General features: G+C 42.2%; 1 protein-coding gene across 4 annotated transcripts in view; it reads left to right on the plus strand.

The window, feature by feature from the left end:
- Znf385b (zinc finger protein 385B) overlaps nucleotides 1-12,247 on the plus strand; it is a 342,844-nt gene that overhangs the window by 95,504 nt on the left and 235,093 nt on the right. Inside the window, exon 3 of one of the 4 annotated variants that reach the window (XM_057755679.1) lies at nucleotides 504-632. The exons of 2 other annotated variants lie outside the window; for them this stretch is intronic. In XM_057755679.1, the coding sequence (XP_057611662.1) occupies nucleotides 504-632 (129 nt within the window). Of the gene's footprint in view, nucleotides 1-333; nucleotides 633-12,247 lie in introns of those variants that run through there. One more of the 4 variants, XM_057755675.1, reaches the window with a different exon arrangement.

A 12,247-nucleotide genomic window follows, 5' to 3' on the forward strand; every position in this document is an offset into this window, starting at 1 on the left:
GAACCTATAGCTGTTTTGATTTTTGCAGCCTTAATGCTCAGTCCTTATAGTATAGACGACCGATTTCTCCTCTGTACCCTGCTTATTGTTGAAAAGCCAGAGCTATTTTTAACATTCACACAATTTTGAAAGACGATTCTTCATTCCACAAGGTTTGTTGCTAAATCTGCGGAGCCTTTCATAATTACACCCTTTCGGTGGTTTGCTCGGATCTGATCACAGTGGCTGATTTCATGCATTGATAATGAAGGCTTAGGTTGCCGGTTTCTCGGCACCAATCCACCTCACTCGACTCGTAAGTTGACAGTGCAGCTGCTGGTTTCAGCCTGCAGAGAGATCCAGATTGAAACTGCTCTGCTTTCTTAACAAATGGCTCAGAGCGCGTTCGTCCTTCCCTAAGATGCTGCCAGCACGTAAAGGATTTTCAATGAGAGCGCAATAAGCCAGCAACGGGAAGGTTTGGAGCGGCACTGATGTAACGGGAGGCTGTCACGGATAATCAGGCTGGAGCCAGGTCCCGGTAGCACTGTACATCACACTGGCCACATCCTGGAAGTTTTGTTTATCCAACTTGGTTGCTCGTGAAGCTGCTGAAATCCCTGCCAGGATGTGGAGTGGACTTCCTAGCAGAGGTGAGCATCTTTAATCTAAAACTTGGATGCTGGGGTCTGGGATGCCAGGAGCTGATCCTCCCCTCCGCTGTTCTGAATCCTGTGGTGTTTATTGTATCGGGCTGACACTTCTGAAGGGGAAATTTGAAGAGCAAATGCAGCAGCCTTTAATTTTATTCGGAAGTAACTCTCTAAATGGGTGTGATAAGCATTCTTTTTTTCCCCCTGTACTAGCTTGTGTGTCGAGGACATCTTACCAGCAGGTGACTTCCTCTGCATTTTAAATGTTCAGAACAAGTCAGTGATATGCGATTTGCTATCATTACGGGAAGTAGGCAATTAGCAGTGTTATTATGTGTTTCTGGTATATCTATATATATATCTATATATATCTATATGGCTATAAACAAAATATGTTCTACAGATTCTTTGACATGAGAAATATGCAGAAGGAAACAAATCATGTTTACAAGGTACCTGGGAAAGTGAGAGCAGGGGCTTGCATACCGGAGATGACACCTTGTTAAGCTTGACATTATTAATAATTAAAAGTTATGATCCGCCATGCAGTGGACAGCCTGCAGTAACTGGTTTCTAGGGATGGCGTGCTGACCAAGAGGGGAAATGTATAGTATCTCAACATGAAGCATGCAGGGATTAGATGTGATCGTTTAAGTGGAGCATATTTTATCATTTAAATGTAACTTTCCCTGGTGCTCACCTGGAGAAGTTAAATGACATTTTCACTATGGGGTACTGGAAATCCAGTAGGCTAGGCTAGGGGTAGGATCAAAGTCAGCCTCCTAGTAGATAGGTCCTATCGCTTGGGCTCTGCTCAACTCTAATTTTATGTGACCAGAAGCTGTTTCTAACCAGAAAGGAGGGTGCAAATGTTGGGTTGTGTTCAAACAATATCGTGTTTATTATGTGTTGGCTATGTGCGAGGGGCAGGGAGCAATCTGTTCCTGTGTGATTGGAGGCTGACATGGCACATGGGATTTGAGCATGTATGTGACTGTGCTTTTCTTCACGAGTGTATTTAAGGCTGCTGTTTATAGATTTCAGCTTTAAAGTTAGAGATAAGGGCTTGCTTCTCAGAAGACTCAGGAACCCCATTGACTGACAGTCTCTGTAAAGCCTGGCTAAGCAGACACATCAGGAGCAAACCATTTGTGTTCACCAATCTGTCTCTGCAAGTCCCAGGACCACTATCTCGCTAGAAGCCACTGTGTGCTTTTGAAAGCATGAAATGAGTTTTATCCCGGGCACATGGTTTCTTATTTAGCAGCTCTTTTTATGGTAATGGTCACTCGATGGTCCACTGCCAGGATTTCGGTGTTCTGCCAAAGCTGATTGTGTGTGCTAAGATTTAAAAAGGAGAAGTGGGGGAGCCCAGTGAGACCCCCAGGAGGGAACAGCATCCGTTCACTTTGGAACTGTCCTCATTTATCTGAAGTTCTTTATGCTGTTTCGTCCAGGACCCACAGATCTGAAAAGGCTGGCAGGTCCAGTGTGGACCGTCTACGGCATGAGACATCGAGGTAGCTATGTTGTGCATCATACAGAATCTGTCCCTTTCATTGCAATGCATTTGCAGAAACTACTCTACCAGGCCTGGCCATGTTTTATAATTCATCATAACAGGTCCCGGCTTCTCTGCTCATGCGTGCTCAAGCCCTGCTACAAGGAGAGGAGAGCATTTGCTCAGTTCGTATTTTATGTAAACAACCAATGCTTGGTTGTATACATTTGTGCTCAGAGCAGGGTGAGTGCAGACACCAGACTGAAACGGTCTGAAGAGACATTACAGATTTGAAAAGTGGATTCTGTCCTGTGAAGACCCCATCTTGAAATTTTAAAAACAGTTTTTGTTTGCTCTCATGGAATGCTAATAAGTGAAGTACGCTCATCAGTGTGTTGTCCTGGGGGGTTTCTTTCCGTCAGAAAGTAACACTTGTGGGAAGTTTCTGAAGCAGAGATGATCAAGATCACCAAGATACGTAAGGGAATAATATGTTCTTGTTATTATTCTTGGTAATTAGAATAATGATTTCTTAGAGTTTTTGTTCTCCTGTGTGGTGTGCAGGAGGACGAGGGTGTGCACACTGAAATATTGATAGTATCCCTCTTCCTCTCATGTGCTCTGAAAGCCCCTTTGAAACATTTAATTTCATCATTTCTTTCTTTTTTTTAATTCTTGGATCTTTGCCTAGCTTAAATGATTACACGCAATTAAACATCGAAGATAAACCATCTCTCCAGGTGGCTCAGTGGCAAAGCGTACGTGCTGCTCTCGCAAGAGATCTGGGTTGAGTTCCCAGCACCCATGTTGGGTAGCCTATAACTGCCTGCAACTCCAGCTCCTGGCAGTCTGTCATGTCTGCCACCTGCGGGCACCTGTGCATGCAGTAATGCAGCACACACACACAGAGAGAGAGAGACAGAGACAGAGAGACAGAGAGAAACAAAAGTAAATCTAAAAAGTGATTTAAGACAAAAATGCTATTGCCGAAATGCAAGGACATAGCACATGCCATTTTAGTTAGAAAGATGTGGCTTCAGAGGAAGCACAATTCTGAACAACTTATTTTTCTTTTATTCCTTTGGGAATGCCACCAGCCACCCTCACACAGTCCAGTGGACTTTGTTTTAGAAATACCTCATGTTTCTCACCCCAAATCCCGGAGAACTAATTGTGTTTATGGGTTGAGAATTGGAAGGCTTGTAAGATACTAACATTTTCTCTTGAAATTCTAGGTGATGTGAGGGGTTTACTCAATGAAAGCCCTTAGAGAAGCTTTAGGATGTCAGAATCCTCTAGAAGAGTGAGATCTATCATTGTACACAGTGAAGAAGATCCACTCAGTGGGAGCAGGAGTCAGCTTGTCATAGCTGCCTCAGCCCAGCCAGCCCCTTCTCTTTATAAGCAGCAGAATCTGAGCAGTCCTGAGGAAGTGACCTGCTGACAGGGCACATTTTCATATCAGAAACCAACAATCTGGACTTGCTCATTAGCTGATTCTTCCCCCCCCCCCAAGACAAGGTTTCTCTGTGTAACAGCCCTGGCTGTCCTGGAACTCATTCTGTAGACCATGCTGGCCTTGAACTCACAGAGGTTTTTTAGAAGCAATTACTTCTGAGATGTAGTCCATGAGGGTATATTGCTTTTAATTGGGAACAGGACTAGTTCATGGGGCCTTCCACTTCCCAAAGGTCTGGATAATTTTTGGGTTTTACAGTCTGTTTGGAGGTGTGTTGCTGAGGTGGATAACAGTTTAACGAGAGCAAGTCTCTGACCCCAAAGCTCTATTTCTTGTCGTTCTGTCTTTTCACTGACTTTCTTTCCCTAACTTCCCACTAATGAACCAGGAAGATCTTGTTTCATGGTTGCCAAATTAAGCAAGTAAAAACACTCAGGATTTCAAGTTAAACTTTACATTTAAGCTAGAAATAGTAATGATTTTAACTATGATTATGTTGTGTGCAGCTTTTGGGCCATAGGTATTCTATGTTGTTGAGCTGACTCCAAGTTTGGCTGGGTGTCCTGCACGGATTGAATCTCCCCACCTGTTGTCTGAGGTTTCTTCCCTGCCCCGTCCTGTAATCATTCAGTCCCCAAAAATACAGAGGTCGACATCAATTGTAAACTGATTGGCCCAGTATCTCAGGCTCTTCTTATTAACTAATTCTTATAACTTATATTAGCCCATAATTCTTGTCTGTATTGGCCATGTGCCTTGGTACCTTTTTCAGCGAGGCAGTCACATCTTGCTTCCTCTGTGGCTGGGTCACAACTGCAAACTGCACTTCCCTCTTCCCAGCATTCTTGTTACACTGTCTCTAGTTCTTTCCTAGCTACTGGCCAGTCAGCATTTTATTAAAAATTATACAAGTGACAGGATAATAGACTATTGTCCCACAGCACTTTTTTTTTCAAAACAAGAACTCAGAATCAAATCTCCCTTGTTTAGCTTTCTTCCTGACCATTATCCATAACAACTTGTAACTAACATTCTAAACAAAGAAAAATATCCATAGTCCATTTTTTGGGGGGGAATGTGGATGTAATTTTCCAGGCTACTTCTTGCTGATTGGGGATACTGATAATCTTATGGGAACCTAAAAACAATTTAGAATTATGATCAAGTCATGACTGGAGTATCCTGTGAGGCTTGATCATCTCAGGCAGCAGTCTTGAATCTGTTCTGGATGTAGAACTCAAACATATGGGTCATCTGCTCCTATCAGAGATTTCTCAGGGATCTTCCTTGATCAAACCTGATTTTACTTAACCCGGAATGAATCCACAGCCTATCATTTCCTGTGGAAACAAAAGAAAAACCTCTTCTCCAAAGTAACATACCTTTTGACTTTTGAAGTCAAGGTATTTTCAAAATACCTATCTTAGATTAATTCAGCAGCATTTATAAGCAAATATCTTTTAGCAGCTGTTGCTCCTTCCTCAGCATTCAAGCAATTCAAAGAGAACATAATAACATACAGTAGCCAGATTCTCTGTGTGTTTCCCATCTTTACATGGCTTTATTTTTAAATTCTATTTCTTTTATTTTTAACTTTTGGCTTTTTGAGACAGGGTTTCTCTGTGTATCTTTGGCTGTTCTGGAATTCACTCTGTAGACCAGGTTGTCCTTGAACTCAGAGAGATCCACCTGCCTCTGCCTCCCAAGTGCTGGGATTAAAGGTTTATGCCACCACACCCAACTATTTTCTTTTTTTCCTTTTTTATTTTAAGGACATTTATTTATTCTTTTTCTTTTATCTCCCAAGCCTATGTATATTTTTTTAACACACTCTAAACTGTTTAGAGGTTTTCTTCAACTGAATCTGTCTTTATATCTCTCTTTTTCTGACTACATGAGTCATTAATTTGCTAAGTGATATGGCTAGGATTGAAGCTGTGGCTTTAATGGCTGGATCCAGCCCATTTCTTAGCTTTCTGAAATTCTAACCTCATGGTGGAGGTACCAGCCAGAGCTATGTTTATTGCCACAATTCTATGGCATTACAAGATCCCTGCCACCACCAAAAAGCATGCAGTCAGCTTTTCATCAACACCATTTAAGTGTTTTGTGGCAGGACCTCTTAAAAGAGCTGCAAGGTTTTGCAGCTAAAGCTAAATCAGGAAGCCTCTCTTAAATGAGAGCGCTTGCCTCTGGCAAGTAGAGCCCACCCAAGAAAGTGCAGCTAGCAAGAAGTCATGCTTAACACTGTTATTTTGTGTCTAGAATTACTTACCAGCTCTCTCAGGTTTTATGTGGATGCAGTTGTCCACATGGGCACCATTCTGTTGTCTGAGGTGTCTGTCCTGCTTGGTCCAGCAGTCATTTAGTCCCAAAGAAATACACAGAGGTCTACATCAATTATAAACTGATTGGCCCAGTATCTCAGGCTTTTCTTATTAACTAATTCACTGATGACAAATTAGCATAACAAAAGCAGTAGTGATAACACACACCTAGATATGTGACAGCACTACACACACACACACACACACACACACTTAGCAGCACCCATATGTCAGTCATATCACCTTCTTTTAGATGATTCTGGCTGCAGCAGCTTGGTCATCTACCTAGGAAAGAGTAGACACCACCATCGCCAGACTGGTTTGAACTCAGAAAGACAAGGAATGAAAAGAGACTGTGATCAGTGTATTTCTCTTATTCCATGGGAAAAAGTGTCAAGCCTTTCCGGCTAGGAGGAAGACTAAGTTGATTTAAAGCTGAAGGGGCAAGCTTACCAGTCAATGATGTTAGCATCACATTCTATCATGTCCGACTGGGAACGGGACTTCGTGCGCAGTGTAATTAACTCTCCTTGACATACCTCACGCTAAAGGGCATGCTTCTTTAGCATGGTGTAACAAATCCAGCACTTAGCAGGAATCACCGTGGATTAAAAGTTTAATGGATCTGTGACTTGGAGGAGGAACAAGGGCAGGAGAGGAAAGTCGGTACTTTGATTTGATTTGCTATTTAAAAAGAAAACCTAAATAAAAAAAAGCTGTAACATAATTGGAGGAAAAATGGTCTCAGTTTTCTTTTAGTCAAACTTGGAAATCTCCCTAAACAAGTATCAAAGTAGATCATTTGTAGTTTGTTCTGCTTTCTCTAATTTCAATAATAGTAGATTATAAATTTTACAATATTATACAAAAATTTAATAAAATTATACCAATTAAACAATAGATGATAAACACTTATCTAATATACATTTACCAAATATAACCTGGAGTTATAAGCTATATTGCTACATAGGGTTTTATTGACCAAAGTATCATATTCGTCTTCCTTTCATCACATATATGTTTATAAAATGGTTTGTTTGTACAATATGTTTTTGAAACAGCTAACAACATATATTTAAGAACAAGCTGTTTGTGCATAATTAACTAGTTCTGTGCTCAGGTATTGGACACACACATCCTATCTGTGTATTTATCACACTGCATTGTACAAGAGTGGAGAAAGCCTGAGTGGGGGGCCTGAGTGACTGTGTTTTGTTGACTCGGGCAAGGTCTTGTTAAGGATTCCATGTCCTCAAACCATCCATGTAGGAATGGCAGAGCAGCCCCTCCCCCAGGATAAGGCTCAGGTGGGGATGGCAGAGCCTTCCTCTGGTCCATGCGTGGTTGTTGATAGGGTGTGCAGAAAGTGCCCAATGTAGCTTTCTCCCCTTCCCCCACATTCATGGCCTGAAGGCAGCTCCCCTACAGAGACAGCTCCTACCAAGATTAGCTAAACCTGTCTCCTTGATCCAGATGTACACCCTAAACCCTGCCTCCACGTTTGTTTGTTTGCAATACCTTCCCCCCACCATGTTCAACTGTACACAATAATCTTGCTGAGCTTATGGAATCTCATGGGTTCTCCAGTTGGGAGCTCAGTCCATCGAACCTCAGCGTTGTGTGTGTCCATGTGTTTCTTGTCTTTATCTCCTCACTGCACACCCAGATCTTTCCCTGGGGACTGAGCAAAGAACTCAAAAGAGTCACTCCTTGAAAACGGACTGGAAGAAGAGTGTGGACACTGGCTTCAGGGAACTCTCAGAGGTCTGTGCAGGGAAGGTGGTAGAGGAGCAGGTAAAATTTGTATGAAAATTCTTCTTATGCAGATTTCTGATTTTTAACATGGCAGTTGTTTGGGGGAGCATAACACACAATGCTCACATAGAAAAGGATATGAAAGAAGCAGGGAGGGGAGGGGACACGAAAGCAATGTGATGTTATTGAAACCTCAGTAAAAGCTAGTAACATTGCCTTGTGATAACTATGGTCTTGAGCCGCGGTTAATATCTGAGGAAAAGACACAGGACAAAGGCCGTTCCACCCTGTAACTCGAAGTGGCCAGCCTGCTCGCCTCTGTCCTCCCAAGTGTCTGCACCTGAGAAGAGCCAGGTGAAACACTGGTATTTGGTACAGCTGAGCAGGTGCTGAACTGTGCCCGTATGAACCATTTTCCGTATCTAGGCTTAGCCTGCGTGATGGTTTGTGTTTACCTCGGTGACTGCTGGGTCCTTCCACTTCAAGCATCCCTGAGTGTGCCGTCACCCACATGTCCTTTCCAGCAAACACTTGTTAGGTGTGCACACAAAAGAGCGGGCCTCGTGGGACCTAGGCTTTTTGGTAGAAATGAAACTTTCTGACGTACTCCATTGCAAGCCCCACTGCCATAGGAAAAGAAGAGAGAAAGACAAAACCATGTGAGAATAGTAAGTAGCCCAGCGCTCGTGACTCCGCAGCGCTGGCATTTCTCAGCGCTCTGCCGAGCTCACCAAGCTTCTCGTTGTACTATGGGCTTGTTGCTTACTCTTAGGAGGTTTGTGCTCAGAGTTTTTAAATAGAACACTGTCTCCTAACACTTGGTGATTTTACATGGAACGGTCACCCTAGAACTGACAACCTCAAGGAAGCCAACCTACCCATGACCACAAACCATACAATCCGATTTCACTGTGCTCAGTTTTTAAGTTTTGGAGTGCTTTGACTTGAACCCAAGGTCACGTGACTGCTAATCGGCCAGTGAGCTCCATTTCTACACTCCTGCTGTGATCAGCTCTGTCAGGATCGCAGGCGGGGATGTTCTGACGGGATCCTCAGTTTGTTCCAAAGCACCTTTGAGAACTGCTGCCTAAAGGGGTTTGCAATCTACAGGCAACGATAAGAGTCTTTGAAAGAATGTACCAGATGATTGACAGCAAAAAGCTTATGGCAGGATTTGGATTTTACTCTCAACTGTGAGTCCTGTGAGCTGTGTGGAGGAGTCCAGTTGCGTAGGCGAGAAGGGTAAATTAAACCACCTCTGTCAGAAAGACTGATTCAATGCTAAAAACATGGAATTGTGGGAAGGAGAAAAGCGGTGCTGGATTCCTCTTCTGAACAAACTGGAAGCAGTACTAGCCAGTCCTAAACTGGAGGTCAGTGATTCTCAACCCCTCTGGAATTGAATGGCCCTTTCATAAGGATTGCCTATCAGATATCCAATATATCCGATACTTAGAGTCATAACAGTAGCAAAATCAAAGTTATGTTGTGCTCATATGCACAGAATAAAAATAATTTTATGGTTGGGGGTTACCATAACACAAGGAACCGTATTAAAGGATAAAGCAATAAGAAGGTTGACAACCACTGATGTAGGTTGAAGGCAAATGTATGTACATTTAGATAAAGAAATGGATGTATTTCAGTCAAATAAGTAGACCATTTCTAAAAGCTGAACTCATGTGAAGTATGGATTCTCATGTTTAAAGTAAAAAGAAATCCCAAAAGTCTGGCTTTTGTTTCCTTGGGATGTGCTGGCTGTTATAGGAAATCAGTGTGTGGAGGGTATTGTTCAAACTCACTTTTTGGGTTTAAGCCTTCCCCCAATCCATGCTCCTTGTCTTTGTATCATCATAATCGCTACCACTTCCCACTAAACCTCTTGTGTATAGAGTCCTTCACCAGTCCTCCATATATTCATTTACATGACTATTCAGAAGCTTCTATTAAGCATAGATTTTTCCTAATTACTTTCATATCAGAATAGAAATAATAGCCAACTTACAAATGAGCTCTGTTGCAAGAGCTGATTTGCTAGTTCATTTGTGGTTTTGAAGCATCTTTCTTTTAGACTTAGTATTTTAAGTTAGGTTTGGGTGTCTGAGCCAGCTAAGTGCTAGCGAGGGCTGGTATCAGAAATATTCATGCATGAGTTCCACAGGAAAAATGAAATTTACCCCTGTAATAGAAAGTAGTGAGATAAAGGTTTCAGGTGGTAGGGCCTAGGAAGCATGAGTAAGAATTCAAATGGACCTGGTGAGGTGAAGTCAGCATTTAAGACCTCTTTCTGCCATTGCATGGCAAGAAGTCTTGAGGGATAGAAGAATGAAGGGGCGTTCTTGGTAGGTGGTGGTCATGTGATCTACCAGTAACATGGGACACTTTTAAGACTATTGAATACTAAGCCAGGGTCCCAGGCATCAACTCAACACTGCCTCCTACTGGTATGTATAGCCGCTCGAGTAGGGGGTGCTGTGAATCTTACAGTTTCCCCCTGCATGCGTAGATCAAATAGAACTACAGATTTTTTTTTTTTTTTTTTTGGTTTTTCAAGACAGGGTTTCTCTGTGGTTTTGGAGCCTGTCCTGGAACTAGCTCTTGTAGACCAGGCTGGACTTGAACTCACAGAGATTCGCCTGCCTCTGCCTCTCGAGTGCTGGGATTAAAAGCGTGCGCCACCAACGCCCGGCAGAACTACAGATGTTTTTAATTTAACAGCTTATAATGTAACAACTAAGACAGTCCCACCCTTGGATCCCTTTGCTGCTTAGTTTCTGACCTTTCTTAGAGCTAATAGTCACATGACCCCGATAGCCCTGCACTTACGACATTGCAGAAAATGGCTGTTTTATTTCACACAAGCAAGTGTACCTCCAGTGTGGTCATGACCAGGCTCGTGCTGTCCTATTGAAGACTGCGCCTCCAAACTTGAGAACACAAGATCCGCCCCTTTGGTTTCCCGCCTGGGAGACTTACATAAGTTACAGAGTCCATCGCTGCACATGTTTGGCACTCCTAAGATTCTGCTCCCTTGGAGTCTGCAGCTAGATTGGGTCCAGCCCCAGCTGTTTCGATTGCATTTGATCACAAAGTCTGAAGAAAGTTCTGATGGTTGTCAGCGATGTTGATGTTGACTTGATTAGTTCAGATCTAGCTGTGTTGTCTTTTTATCTGTTTGAGGTTTTTTGTTTTTTTTCTTTAATGTCCTAGGAAATTAAACATTTCCTTTTGGGATTTTTGGGAAACTTGAACTAAAAAGAAAGTTAATTTCCTCCACTTTTTCTTTATGAGTATAGAGGAATATCTTCATTCGTTTTCTTTAATCCAGATCTGACTCTAGAGTAAGGGTCTCATGTGGATGAAATTTTCCTTGAAGCCCTGTTTTCACTGTGCACTGTTAGAGTGGCACCTGTTCTTTGTTTGCTACCCTAAATATAAACTAGAAGAGTCTTTTAAAAGCGTTACTTTAGAAGTAGGATTGAAGGGAATTTTAAAAGACCTTGTGTTGCCCTAGTCCAAGAACTGTCTAACTTACCTCTTATCAAGAATTTATAGCTGGGCTTTTAAATAGCGGTAATGTGGCTGTTTGGAGAGAATGTTTCCTTATTGCTCCTTCCTTCCTTCCTTCCTTCCTTCCTTCCTTCCTTCCTTCCTTCCTTCCTTCCTTTTTCTTTCTTTCTTTCTTTCTTTCTTTCTTTCTTTCTTTCTTTCTTTCTTTCTTTCTTTCTTTCTTTCAAGACAGTTTCTCTGTGTAGCCCTGGTGGTCTTGGAACTAGTCTTGGAACCAGGCTAGTCTTAAACTCACAGAGATCTGCCTTCCTCTGCCTCCTGAGTACTAGGGTTAAAGTCATGTGCCATCTTATATATATATATATATATATATATATATATATATATATTTTTTTTTTTTTTTTGAGACAGGGTTTCTCTGTGTTTCTGACTTTCTGGGTTTCTCTGAAACTCACTTTGTAGACCAGGTGGGCCTTGAACTCAGAGATCTGTCTACCTCTGCCTCCCAAGAGCTGGGGTTAAAGGTGTACACCAACACCACCCAGTTTATTCTGTCTGAGATTTGCAGCAGTGAGTTTATGATGTCATCATTACTGGTTGGTGACTGCGGTACACTAGCCGGAACTGATGGCCTCTTAGGACCCATCTCTTCTGGAAGAAAGTGAAACATAATGAGATCTGACAGCTGAAGGTTTTTAAATACTTTAAAAAATGCATGTAAAGTAATTCTGTTTAGAGCCAAAAGATGATTGGCTATGAGAAAGATAAAGTTTCAAGACTCCAAACTGAAAAATATGTATCCTTCACACTTTATCTCATATATGAAAGAACTGATGTAGAAGGGGGGACATTAGGCAAGAAATGGGATTCCTAGGAGGTCATCTAATGCTCCTTTTCTTTAATATTTATTTTTTTTACTTAAAATAGTTTTTTATTTATGTACCAACCGCAGTTCCCTCTCTCCCCCCTTCTCCCATTCCCCATCCCACCCCCCTTCTACTCCTCAGAGTGGGTAAGGCCTCCCCTGGCAAGTCAACAAAGTCTGGCATTCCAAGTTGAGGCA

This window comes from Chionomys nivalis, chromosome 22 (assembly GCF_950005125.1).
Source record: "Chionomys nivalis chromosome 22, mChiNiv1.1, whole genome shotgun sequence".
In the NCBI taxonomy this organism is placed as follows: domain Eukaryota; kingdom Metazoa; phylum Chordata; class Mammalia; order Rodentia; family Cricetidae; genus Chionomys; species Chionomys nivalis.